At 34.4% G+C, this 14,477-nt stretch overlaps 1 protein-coding gene across 2 annotated transcripts in view; it reads left to right on the top strand.

Annotated features, from left to right (window-relative positions):
- LOC114655800 (ras-like protein family member 10B) overlaps positions 1-12,721 on the top strand; it is a 45,981-nt gene extending 33,260 nt beyond the window's left edge. For both annotated transcript variants that reach the window (XM_028807032.2, XM_028807033.2), the window contains exon 4: positions 8,369-12,721. In XM_028807032.2, the coding sequence (XP_028662865.1) occupies positions 8,369-8,639 (271 nt within the window). In that variant the 3' untranslated portion in view covers positions 8,640-12,721. The remainder of the gene's footprint in view (positions 1-8,368) is intronic.
- Positions 12,722-14,477: the final 1,756 nt, after the last annotated feature.

The raw sequence follows: 14,477 nt of genomic DNA, 5'->3' as shown, positions 1-14,477 counted from the left end.
TCAGCAGTCTTCCCCATGATTGTGTAGCCTACAGAACTAGACTGAGAGACCATTTAAAGGCTTTTGCAGGTGTTTTGAGTTAATTAGCTGATTAGAGTGTGGCACCAGGTGTCTTCAATATTGAACCTTTTCACAATATTCTAATTTTCCAAGATACTGAATTTGGGACTTTCATTAGTTGTCAGTTATAATCATCAAAATTAAAAGAAATAAACATTTGAAATACATCAGTCTGTGTGTAATGAATGAATCCAATATACAAGTTTCACTTTTTGAATGGAATTACTGAAATAAGTCAACTTTGTCATGATATTCTAATTTTATGACCAGCACCTATAATATAGTCATTATTTTCCAATTTTATGTTGTATTGTCAGTCCACAAATTACAACAGAAATTGTTATTTAGCAAACATTTATGTATATTGCACAGCGATTTTGTGTTGTTTATTCTTGGATTTTAAGGTTTTCGTCATCATCATTACCATCATGATCATGATTTTCTTTCCGGTTTTCTTGGTGTTCAAGCTATTTAAGCCGTTATTTACTAATGAACATACTAATTGGCATTACAGTGAAGCAGCTGTTGTCTTTTAGCATTCCTTGTCATTTGCCCTTGTGCTTATCCACATGTTTTTAATTGTTACTATTAATGTTTAATAAGAGAGCAAATTCCACAGGAAAAAAGGTGATAGAAGATAGCAGAAAATGATAAAAGAGATTTTAAAACTTAAAATTATGGGAAAATGCAAATATTTGTGTATTTCTTAAATTTCACACCACTGAGCTTTTCTCAGGGCAGATTAAGAGAAGAAAAATACCAGCTGATTAAACAATGAGATCAGTAATAGGTAAAATAACTCGCCATTTGAAAAAATAGAACAAAAATCAGCAGCCACACTAGGCTTCCAGGACCGACACTGAAAATCATTGGCCTAATATGAGTCCTTGTTATGTCTGTGAACCAAAATTTACAGGGAACAGGGAATTATTTCACTGTTAAAGACTGTGTGTATTATTATTTTCATAACAATTGCTTGTGAACACTTTGATATCCCTTTAGTTTTTTTTTTTTTGTTTTGTCTGGTGTCTCTTAACTCACCAGTATGAGAAAACCCAACATATGAAATACTGTTCAACTTGTCTTGATATCTAGTTAAGCAAGATTTTGAGCTTTTTGGGGTTTCCCCTATTTTAGGCTGTGTAGACTCAAAAACTTTTTAGGCAATTGTTGGACCATATTTGTGCAAGAAATAACATTGTTATGATAAAGAGTAAACCAATAAATGTCTTCAGCAAACATATTCAGAAGGATTAGAATCTGTACATGCCACATGTACAAATCACAGGGGTTCACCCCTTAATGTGGTATGAGGGGTCAGAGTTACTACTAATGTAGACATATGAAGTATCGTGTCTTATACAATCAAGAATCTTTAGACTATAAACTTTTAAATTGAAGCATTCATTCTAATATTTTAAATATTTGATGTAACTATTCTTGTTTATTATATATTTCTGCCTAATGAAGTAAACCATTACATTTCTTATGAGCACCCCTAATTAGGGCAGCTTACCCTAATTTAGACTTTTTGCTGTTTACTATCCTACAACAACAGCAGCATTTATTTATATAGCACACTTTCATACAAATGATGTAGCTCAAAGTGCTTTACAAGATGAAGAAAGAAAAAAAGAAAATTAGGCAATACTAATTAACAACAAATAAAGTAAGGTCCGATGGCCAGGGGGGGACAGAAAAAACAAAAAAGGCTCCAGAGGACTGGAGAAAATTTGGCGAATTTCTATCAGTAAGCTATTCCAGATATTAGGTGCACAACAGCAGAAGGCTGCCACACCACTTCTTTTAAGTTCAGCTCTTAGAATTATAAGTAGACACTCATTTGAAGATCTAAGGTTACAATTTGGAGTGTAAGGTGAAAGGCATTCTGAAATATATAATGGAGCAAGATTATTTAAGGCTTTGTAAACCTTAATTAGTATTTTAAAATCAATTCTAAATGGCACAGTTAGCCAGTGTAGTAACATCAAAACTGGAGAGATGTGCTTGGATTTTCTTTTCCTAGTTAAGATTCTGGCAGCTGTATTCTGCACTAGTTGCAATTGATTGATGTCTTTTTTGGTAGTCCTAAGAGGAGTGCATTACAGTAATCTAGTCGACTAAAAACAAAAGCGTCAACTAACTTTTCAGCATCTTGCAGAGTTATAAGGGATCTAACTTTTGCTATATTTCTTAAGTGAAAAATGCTGTCCTAGTAATCTGATTAATATGTGATTTAAAATTTAGGTCAGAGTCAATAATTATCCCTAAATTCTTTATCTCTGTCTTGACTTTTAAGCCTAATGGATCAAGTTTATTTCTAATACCCTCATTATATCAATTTTTGCCAATCACTAAGATTTCTGATTTCTCCTTATTTAGTTTTAGAAAATTACTACTCATCTATTCAGAAATACAAGTAAAACATTGTGTCAGTGAAACAAGAAAGTCGGGGTCATTAGGCGCTATTGATAAATACAGTTGTAAGTCATCAGCATAGTTGTGGTAGCTCACGTTATGCCTTGAGATAATCTGACCTAATGGAAGCATATAGATTGAAAAGAGCAGTGGACCCAAGATAGATCCTTGTGGAACACCATATAGAATACCAATTTAAGATACTGCCAGAGAGGCCCATCCACTGACTAAGGCGATTTATAAGAATATTGTGATCAATGGTATCAATTGCGACATTCAGATCTAAGAGGATGAGAACAGATAAACGGCCAAGTCATTTACTACTTTTACTAGTGCAGCTTATGTACTGTGATTTGTTCTAAAACCCGAATGAAACTTGTCAAGAACAGAATGTTTATTCAGGTGAGCATTTAGCTGCATAATGACTGCCTTTTCTAGGATTTCACTGAAGAAAGGCAGATTAGAAACAGGTCTAAAATTTTCAAAAACAGAGGTGTTGAGATTATTTTTCTTGAGCAGGGGTTTAACAACAGCAGTCTTGGGACAGTCTGGGAAGATATCTAATGATGAATTTACTATTTCAAGAACACTCTCAGTTAGCACATTAGATACTTACTTACTTGGAAAAAACTTGTTAGTATTGGGTCAAGGGCACAGATGGAGGGTCTCAGTTGAAAAAATAATTTATATAAATTGGGTAAATCTGTCCTGGCAAAAGAATTTAATTTGCTTAAAATGGAATACCGGGTTTTAAGAGGATCGGTATTGGGTTGATGTACTATATTATTTCTAATACATTAATTTTGTGATTAAAAAATATAGCAAAAGCCTCGCAAGTTTCACTGGAAGTTTTTTGGAGGCAATCCATTGAGTGACCTGGGTTTAACAAACAATCAATTGTAGAGAATAAAACTCTCTGATTACTAGCATTGTTATTTATAATTTTAGAGAAATAGCACCACCTCTCAAGATGGACTATGTTGTTGTGTTCTGTTATTTTAGCTTTCAATATCTCATAATGGATAATCAATTTAGTTTTTCTTCATTTACGCTCAGCTCTCCGGCATGTTTTCTTTAAAGCAGACACTCTTTGGTTCTTCCATGGTGTAACAGTGCTGAAGGATTTCTTAACTGCCTTTTCAGGAGCGACCATGTCAGCGGCAGCTCTCACTTTAGTATTAAAATTTTCCACCTTACTATTTACATTATTTTCACAATTGTAGTAAGCACAACTAGTTGCTTAAAATGTTTATAAACTTTGAAGCTGCAGATTAATCAAAGAAGCGTTTTGTAACAATATGCTTCTCATCAATTTTATCTATCAGTATTTCTGTATTAAATAGTAAGAAAAAATGGTCTGATAAACTGATATCCACAATCTGCCTCACATCAATGTTTAGTCCTTTAGTAATCACTAAATCCAACGTGTGCCCTCCTTTGTGTATTGACTCACTAACATGCTGGCTCAGATCAAAAGAGTACAGGAGGTTCATGAATTCTTTTGCTTTTGGGTCACACTGATTATCGATATAAAAGTTAAAGTCACCAATTACTGTATTAGGAACCTGTCATAGTTTGTAATTATAATTGACACTAAGTCTGAGAAGTCCTCAAAGAAAGACGCATTTTATTTAGGAGGTCTATACATGGACAATACTAGAGACTGAGAAACTGCATGAACAACAATGGCAGAACACTCAAAAGACTTGAATGAAGAACAAAGTTTGTAGGCCCAGCATAATATGAGCCTGAAATGTACCCTCTCTGCATTTTAGTTTCTGTTTCCTGTGCCCAGATATGTACAGTAATTCCCTCGCTATATCGCGCTTCGACTTTCGCGCCTTCACTCTATCGCGGATTTTATATGTAAGCATATTTAAATATATATCGCGGATTTTTTGCTGGTTCGCGGATTTCTGCGGACAATGGGTCTTTTAATTTCTGGTACATGCTTCCTCAGTTGGTTTGCCCAGTTGATTTCATACAAGGGACGCTATTGGCAGATGGCTGAGAAGCTACCCAATCAGAGCATGTATTACGTATTAAATAAAACTCCTCAAATATATTGTGAGCACAGGGGCTGTTCGCACCCCTAGAAGATACGGCCACTCCTCAAAAAACACTGAAAGATTACCTTCACATTGCTCTCTTCCTTGCTGGGCTTAAATGTGGCTGTTTTGTCAAGCGATATGCTTCCTGCATGGTGCTTCGCATACTTAAAAGCTCGAACGGCACGTATTGATTTTTAATTGTTTTTCTCTGTCTCTCTTTCTCACTCTCTCTGACATTATGTGCTCCTGACGGAGGGGGTGTGAGCAGGGGGGGGGCTGTTCGCACCACTAGACGATACGGACGCTCCTCTAAAAAAATGCTGAAAGGCTACCTTTACATTGCTTCCTTCCTAGCAGCTGCGTTGTCCGGCAGTGCTTCGTATACTTAAAAGCCAAACAGCCCTATTGATTTCTGATTGTTTGCTTTTTTCTCTCTATCTCTCTGACTTTATCTCCTCCTGACGCGCACTCCTTTGAAGAGGAAGATATGTTTGCATTCTTTTAATTGTGAGACGGAACTGTCATCTCTGTCTTGTTATGGAGCACAGTTTAAACTTTTGAAAAAGAGACAAATGTTTGTTTGCAGTGTTTGAATAACATTCCTGTCTCTCTACAACCTCCTGTGTTTCTGTGCAAATCTGTGACCCAAGCATGACAATATAAAAATAACCATATAAACATATGGTTTCTACTTCGCGGATTTTCACCTTTTCCGGGGGGGGGGGTTGGGGGCTGTGGAACGCAACCCCCGCGATAGAGGAGGGATTACTGTATTTACAGAGCAACACAGTGCAGAACAGCACAGGAGAAGAGCACCAACTATTTGCAAAATACAGTAATGTAACGTACATCTGTATGAATTTTTGCAGCAGAATGTATTATAGCAACAAATAATCCATTGAATAGTTTTTCTTATTGAAAGGAATAGTTGATCCAAAATTTACATCAACTCATTTGTTTTCCTTACTTGGGAAGTGTGACAGGAATCTGGTTTTGAGACTATATTTTACAATAGTCCTCAAAATTCCTTTGTCTATTTTGAATAAGTGTCTCACAGTTGTGCAGTGTGAATGGAATTGAAAAAAATTACCTCATTGCAAGTCTCTCAGTAAACTAAACCCATAAAAAGTAATGTAGGCCAATACTGGAAATGTAGATACTGTGAATTAATTTTTCATATATATGCACATATTTTTGAAATCTCCAGTTGATTCTACTTTGAATGTGTGATGCTGAAGCCAAACAACCCAATTCTTTTGAGCCAGTATATAAAGGGTTTATCAGGTGTGTATAGCATATAGTTAGCATATCCAGCAATAGGAAGCACATTTTACATGGTAGTATTGCTCAGAATAAAAACAGAAATGTGCCATATTCTTTTTTTAGAGTACTGTCAGAGATTTTTCCACTTGGAAACCGCTTGTGATATGGGAATATGTCTTTGCTGTTTTATTATTATTATTATTATCATTTAACATTTTAAAGTGAATATTTTTATATGCTGACTTGAGTGTATAGTGGGATAGAAGGAAGGTTCGGAATGGGCCAAGAGAGATAAAGTGAATGGAAGCATCCAACGCAGGAGAACAGCTATTTTGATACACAACGCTATTCCCTTCGTTGCTTTATAAGTGATTTTGCCTCAAGAACCTGATACATTAATTCATTTTACTAGGGAAAGTATTTGGAACTACAATAAAAGTCACTTATTTAAGTATTCCAAGTAAAGAAAGAGCAAAAGTCTTAATGACTTTTTCTTTTTCCGACAGCAATATGTGCAATTATAATTTTTCTCTTGCTGCATTTTTGAACTCTGTCTCTCAGAAGTAACACTGATCTCTGAATCTGTTCAATTAAGACATGATTTTTAAAGTATAAGATCAGACTGTTGAAGGTTTCATACCTTCTTTTTACAATATCCCTTGCTTAACTTTGGTCCACTTAATCATAGTTACTTAGAAATTAACTGCTTGCTCTGACACTGATTAAGTCATGCAACTATGATGCTCTATTAATCCCTAATTCAGATACTACATTAACTGCCGTGTTGTTGTGGAACTCATAATAATATTTCCACCTGACTTACAGAGTAACAAGAAACTGAGTTCACTCTTATTAGCAGGTGATTCGTGCATCTGTTTTCCGTCTCTAGGTACTGTGGAGGCTGGATTCATCAAATCCTGATCCCTAAAATAAAGGCTAACCTGCTGAATAGTGTTCAATCTTTTGTCTATAACAGATTAAAGAAGTTTTATTTAAACTCCATAATTTGCATTACTAATATAAACAGAGACCATAAATAAGACTTCAATTTGATTGTTGAAATTAATGTTCTGCTGATTTAGTTTTACATACACAATTAAATAAAAAGCAAACTTAAAAAAATACTGTAGGACGGTAGCACACTGGTGCAGTGTTTGCATTGCACTTAATAACTCCATTTAACTAGTTTGAATCTTGACTTGGTCTATGTTAGAATGAAGTTAATGTGTTCTCACAATATTGCATAAGTTTTTGTCCAGATATTTCAGTCCCACAGATATGGGAAGGACAATCAAAACTGGTCAGTATAGCTCAGTTAAAAAAGAAGGGGAAAGCAGGCATTTAGAGTGGGTTTTCACTGGTTTAAGATTTAAATGGAAAACAGCTAAGATGTGTTTAATGCTTCCCAGTCTAAGAAAACTGTGTGTCTGAGAGAATAAAGAGAATTAAAATCTGCCTGCTAGAATTATGAAATATCATAAACTGTGTTGAGTTTGAATGGGAAGATAATCATCCATATTATCTTTTCACTGGTAATGGTCTCTGCAGCCTCCTCAGTACTTCTTTAACACAGCTGTGAAATATGGCAGATTTGATACCCAAGAATGAATAATACTTCTGAATGCAATGTACACGAACATATTAGCAGGAAGATTTTTTGAATTTTTTTACATGTAATTCCCAGCAGCTACGAAATATAAATGTTACCATATAATGCAGTGCTTCTCAACCTTTGTACTAAGGTTCCCCAGAGAACCACAAGAATATGTGAGGGGCCCCCTACGATGGCCATTACCCTCTTGTACTTTTGCAGCAGTCCTGACAAAGGTATTTCTTTTTGAACTTTCATTCATTAAGAAAAATACAGGTACTGCTAGTGTTATTGCACTGGGACAGCAGTGTCAATTGGGTCCATTGTGAGTCTGCAAAGTATTGCCAGTATACATTTACAAGAGAAGGCTTTCTATAGAGAAACAGAGAATGCATTTTCCAATGCTAGAGTTAGCTCTCTGATTTGTTCACATAGTGCGTGCAGCGCCTGTTTGTGTTCCGTAACTCAGTTTGAGTTGAACAGGTAAGAACATATTTGTAGTTGGCTACTATTTGGTTATTAATCAGTTATTAATAACATTGCAGCCACGAGTGAGTCACTCTGAAAGTTGGACATTCTGTGCCTTCACGTGGTATTTTTTTTTTTTTTGTTCAGTATTATTTTGGCCCATATTTATATTTGTATATTATTAATGGATTAATATGATTTTTACATGGATTAATTAATTTGTTTCATTGTAAAAGGAACTATAATGAATGTAATGTAAGACTGACTGAGAAAGTACAGAAAAATAAAAGTCAGAAATATGATGAATAGTAAAATAATCTAAAGCAAAAATAAATCTCTTTTAAGGTATTGATTGCAGGTAAAGCCTATGGATTAGGTTGCCTTTGATGACTAAGATTCCCTATCTCTGATGTTTCTTTTTCCATACTAATATATAAAAATCCTATTTAAATTTTTTGTCTTGAAAGAATTTAAGTATTTTACTTCTGTGTATAATGCTTTTAAACCTTTGTTACAGACTGATGGGAACAACAGAGACTCCCATCATCATAGTGGGAAACAAGCGGGACCTGCAGCGGAATCGTGTCATCCCACGGCGGAATGTCTCCAACCTCGTTAAGAAGAACTGGAAGTGTGGGTATATCGAGTGCTCTGCTAAGTACAATTGGCATGTGCTGCTGCTCTTTAGTGAACTACTCAAGAGTGTGGGCTGTGGCCACTGCAAGCATGTGCATACAACCATTCGTTTCCAAGGTGCCCTGCGCAGGGACCGCTGCAGCATTATGTGAGCCAGTCTGCATTTAATACACTAAAGCACGTCATGCAAAGTAATTAAAGTGCGCTAGCAGCCTGGCAAGGTCCAGTGGCTCAGGGGATGCTTTATAATTATCAGTTTATTTATTTACTTACTTTCTTATTTATTTTCAAAAGTGTATGAGCTTGCAGTGTAACAGTTTTTCTGATGGATGGGTTCCCGATTTCTTTTTTTTTTTTTTTTATGTGAAGTCTGTCCACTTGTGCCTGAATGTCTGTTCTTCCAAAGCTCTGCCTGCCAAAGGAGGTTATTCTTCTTGGGCTATATCTGAACTCAGATGGACATTGCCCTCATTAACGTATCATGCCAAAAAGAGAACCCAGCAGAACCAATTCCAACTTTAATAAGTTCAAAATTGAAGTGATATTTCACTGACCAGCAAACATTTTTGTTAGCTGCTCAGGAACATCAAAGGCATGAGACTTTTCATAGCTCCACCATAGTAAACGTGAAAAGAAGTTCCCACTAGACCTTAAAAAAATTTTTCATCAATCAAAAATCCTCCTTCCAACTCCCTTTGTTATGTTATTCACAGTGGCTCTTAAGTTTTTGAATCCTTTATTTAAATATTTTTAAACCATTCAGTACTTTTTAATTCGCTTTCCTTACCATATTTTTATTATCTATGTTCTAGCCTTTTTTTGCTAGAGGAGTTTATTTTCTAGTACTGTAATACTGCAAAAGAAAAAAAAAATTGCAGATGTTGCATTTAATTTACTTTTAGTCTTTTTTGATATTGATGTAGGACGTGAGCCTGCTAATTATTTCTGATTCCCACTGGAGCTCTGATGTCCGTGTGACTCCCTTTGAGCCATCTGTGTTTTATTATGGACCCTTAACTAGTATATTCCATGAAGGACTGTATATTTTTCACTTCTTTAAAACATAAACATTAGCAGATTTAAATAAGTTGTATTTTGTCATTTTAATGTATTATGCGTTTCCTTATTCTGTAAAAAGAGCAGTGTCTTTCTTTTCTTTACTGTACCTAGCAATAAGCAAAACATGGTACAATTAGTTTATTGAAAAGTAATGACATCTGTTCTATTTTGTTTGCTTGAAATTGTAGCTATAATTTGAATGTCTGTGCTTGTATTTCAGTTATGAATGAAAGCTGTCCATACATTAGGATGATGTTACGATCCTGTATGTATATTGTACCATATGTGCTCTATGCAAGTAGATGGTATAGTAAGAAATGAGGAGAGTTTATTCGGCATAATAAAATCTCAATGGGTGTGCAAAAACAAGCTGTGCGTACCTTACTAAAACCTGTTCACTTAGAAATATTAGTAAACATGTATGAAAATCATATAGTGTATGGTTATTGAAAGAGCGTCTCCTCGACTCAGTGGTTAGTGTGTCAGAATACAATATACATGTATAGTTCTCTGATCCAGTATATTGTAATATATTTTCATTTTTTGTCAACAGTTTTAATTATAGTAACATAGGCTCATGATGACAAAGTATTGGTTAAACAGATTTTTTTGGGTATAACAATGAATTTGGAGTAACAATAAAGACGTTAACATTTTAGCCTTCTTTCACATAAAAAAAACAACACAATGACCCTGGCTTTAAAGGCCATTTTTCTGTTGCCATAGTGCTTTGGTGTGAACCATTGGATTGGTGTGTATTTGCATGTGATTTGATGTGATCAACAAATGATCAAAATAAATATGTATAAGTATTATCCTTGGAAGGATGCTGTTTGACTTAGCATCCAAGCAGTGTGACAATGAGAAAGCTAATACAATGAGTGTACCATTGAAAAGTAATTTTTATATCGGGGCTTTGAAGAATTAGTTTACTGTTGTGTACGTCTAAAGAGAAGCAACAAGCACACTATCTGATCATTTTGTGCATTTTCCATAGCTGATGTAGCATTTTATAGCAAGCTGGACAAATAGCAGATTCAACCAAAGTACTAATTTCATTCTTGAAGTTAAAATCCCAATAGCTTGAACAGGAATGTACACAGTTCAATTAAGCATTACTTGCATTCATTAACACAAACACTTGTTGAATTGTTGTAAATATGCATAATTATTGTCTCAATTTTGGTTTAATTGAATCAGTTGTATTATTCCAAATTTTAATTATTTAAATACATTCAGCAATGCAAAAATAAAAAGAAATAATACAGAAACAACAAGATTTTTATATGATAAATCTTGCTGTCACAGATCACGTGCCAGATTCTGTTTTTAGACATGTTTAGACACCACTTGTTTTCTCCCTCTCTTCTCGGTGTTATTGCTGTTGTGTTGATTTTCATTAATGATTTTCATTTTTTTGACAGTCCACCAGACATAAGCATTTCGGCAATATTGTCTGCTAATGAGAAATTTAAAAAATGCAAGCGTTCACTAGTAACACTTTAGCTGATCTATTTAACGTTCTTCCAAAATGTCCATCTTTTTTGGTCATCAGACGGTTTATATGGACACTCTTGTGTGATACTGAGCAAATTTATGGTTGTAGTAACTCAACATGAAGTGTGTACTTTGTGCCAGATGTCAACGTAGCATTTAGGACCTGGCAGGTGCACCAAAGACCCAGTTGCATATATGTAGCTGGAATGTGGACAATAAGTAAAAAAAAATATTTGAACATTTGCATTTTGTATTAGAAGTAAGGTTTACATATGTTCAACAGCTGAAATGTGATGTTGTGGTCCAAGGTAAACTACTCCTTCAAACGCAGACTTGAGCAGTGCTAGAAAGCGGTTAGGTGCTAACACCACTTACAAGTATACCAGGTAACTGAGTATAGAATGGCTTTCTTATTGTTTCTTCTTTTCTTTCGGTTTCAGAAATACAGCATAAGCATTAACAAACAATACACATAATAACTCATTACACAGTTTAGTAGATATTTTTAAACATATTTGCTGTGCAAAATGAAATATCTATAGATGCAGTTATAATTTCCAGGCAGATTCATAAGTTTGAAATTCATTACAGAAAAAATGTTTCCCTTATTATAATTTAAAATGAATCGCTTATTTAACAGTACGATGTAATATTTATATTTAGATAAAATCCTTTAAAAAAAATTGATTTCTATAGCTCAATGTCTTATCATCACAAGGTAAGGTGATAGTCTCAGTAATTAAGTGATATTTAATAGATGTGTAATCTGAAAAATATTGAGCATTGCAATGAAATTGAAGAAAACTCATAAAATATCAGATGAATGATCATTTAATCTGTCATCTTAGAGTGAGGTGTTATTAAAATAAGGATTGTTCACCTCTTCCATTTAAAAAGTGTAGAAGTTAAAAAGACAGCAGCTCTTAGTCTTCTTTAACTAATCTCCTTCAGTAATTTAAAAAGAATACTTTATCCTTTTTGTTTGTAATATTTGGAAACTATTTGACTAATGTTGGCACACTGTCATTCTGTAGTAATTCAATTAAATGCATTGCTGTGTTCAAATGTTTATGTATTTTCTTATATAATAATTCTGAATGCATCAACTTGAGAATTTTCATTAGTGCAGAAGAGTTTGTGTGTTTTCCTCAGGATGTGATTTACTTCCCCTTCTGCAGCTCTCTTCCTTAAGTCAGAACTTAACAATTGAAAAGTTACAAAAAGAAAATCAGTCATTTTGAAGGACATCGTGAGTGAATATAAACTTGCCAGCATGTCATTAATTTTGGGGCAATATTTCAAACTTGAACAGACATTTATTTTTATTTTGCATAATATATATTTTTGGGAATCAGCACCTGTTTAAAAAATAAACTGAATTCAGGTACATGTTTTTGATTCTGTCTGTTAAAAAAATGTCAATGTGCAATTAACCTTGTATTTCTACAGTGAGATTTGCCAATTTTATTGTACATTTTATTAATATATTTGGGCTGCCTCACATGAATTTGAAATACGTGTAGTGAATATTGTTGTTTCTCTCTATACTTTTCCTGGACTTTTAAAGATTGCTGACCATTCTATGTACTGTGTGTTTCAAATTGCTTCCATTTTCATTATACTCATAAAAATTAGATAAATGCTGTTTTTTGATTGACATTGTAGTGTTGAATAAAATGTACATTTATAAAATATAGCTGTAATAGAATTATTTTTTTGAGCTGAATCTTATTCTTTTAAAAGCTTTAAGATCTTTTAGTACGTAGTCTTTAGAATTGCCTTCATTATTGCACACAAGACCTTCCTACCAAGATGCACACGTTCTTTGCTTATAACTAGTGGACAGTCGTTCATTTGACAACAAACACCATACAGAAAGAAAAACATATTAGCAGAAAGTGTTCTAAAAGTAGTTGTAGTAGGGTTATCATATGTTCAAGGTAATTAACATATCCAAACAACATGCAACATGTCGCCACTCTCCATGGCTGTGATTAATGGGTAAAAATTACCTTATTTTGATGTCACTTTAATATTTTTGTCAATTAAAATAGCTAAACATCTAAAATGTGACAATTTATTAAACCATTTTAATGAACTGTTCTCACGTGTGGCCATTTCCACTATCTTTTGAATGCATCAACAAAGCTCTCCTATACTGTCAAAAGTGCTCTATAAAAAATATTTGGTAGAGATACACATAGTAATATTAATGTTTTGAAATGTTACATATGCAAATTTAGGAGGTTTGGTAATGATATGTTGAGAATTTATTATGTACTTGAAGGTGTCTTCTAGCCAACTTGACTTATTGTGCGATCTTTCAAACTTGATCTTAAATGGGCTTCCACAGTTGAGATGATGAAGGATGTCATATGGCTTTGTCCTGCTCAAATCACAGACAAATATGAGGACTTTACATTCCATTCCATTTTAAATGGTCAGATATTAATAAGAGATTTATGGCTGGATAGACTAAAAGTAAAAAGTAGAATGAAAACCTTCTGAGATGTCTAATGTGTGTTTTCTTTTGTTTTTCACACCTTGGAAAGAGAAGATTAAGAAAATTGACGATAATTACAGTAAAACTGTCCATAAACACATTAAATTTCAAAGCACTGAAATGGTACACAAGCAAATCATATTTGGTGCTGACTGTTTATAATCGTGCTGTAACGATTAGTCTGATAGCACAAGAAAGGAAACCAAACCTACTTCTGTAGACTCTGCAATGAAGGTTACTTGTAGAACTCAAAATTTGACAAGAACCACACCAACTTGACTTTCAGACCTAGCACCTCAAATCAGAAGAAGGTATCAAGCCTTTCAAGTCCAGTTTTTGTGCAAGTTTTCTCTGGCTACAAACCAGGCTTGGAGCCATTGTTAGAGTAAACTGGGTGCCACTCCTCTCCATCTTTGACAAAAGGATTTTTGAACACTTTCATTGATGTAACTTGAACTGTGTGAATTCAGAGCAGGATAAGCACTCGTCCATCAAATTCACACCAGCTCTGTTCTGTATTTCAGTGCTTGCGAAAGGAATTAAAACAGAAGGTCAGCAGTGATTACTAATAATTTTATTTTTGTTTTTAGTTAGATATCTGTTCAGTAAGTGAATTGAGCTATATGTCATCACAGTTGTGGAGGTTCTATGTATAGAGTATATCTTGTGTTACAATGTATAAATACTGTTCACACTGATCTGTGAGGAAATATGCAGATGAGAATCTGCAGGATGTGTAACCATGTGTGCATAAAAGGTGTGTCACTGAATAGTGTGGTAGTCTGGACTGGTGGGGTCAGTTGCAGTGTGCTCTGAGCTGGGGTTAATCCTGTATTGATCTGTTCTTAGAAAGTATTTACATTAACAAGACAAACTTTGGGGTTTAACACTGTTGCAGTGTGCCCCAGAGCTACGAATTAAGTGGACCAAG

The sequence above is a fragment of the Erpetoichthys calabaricus genome, chromosome 8 (genome assembly GCF_900747795.2).
Source record: "Erpetoichthys calabaricus chromosome 8, fErpCal1.3, whole genome shotgun sequence".
Lineage (NCBI taxonomy): Eukaryota > Metazoa > Chordata > Cladistia > Polypteriformes > Polypteridae > Erpetoichthys > Erpetoichthys calabaricus.
The sequence above is the reverse complement of the archived record's forward strand: the minus strand, read 5'-3'. Positions and strand labels throughout refer to the sequence as shown.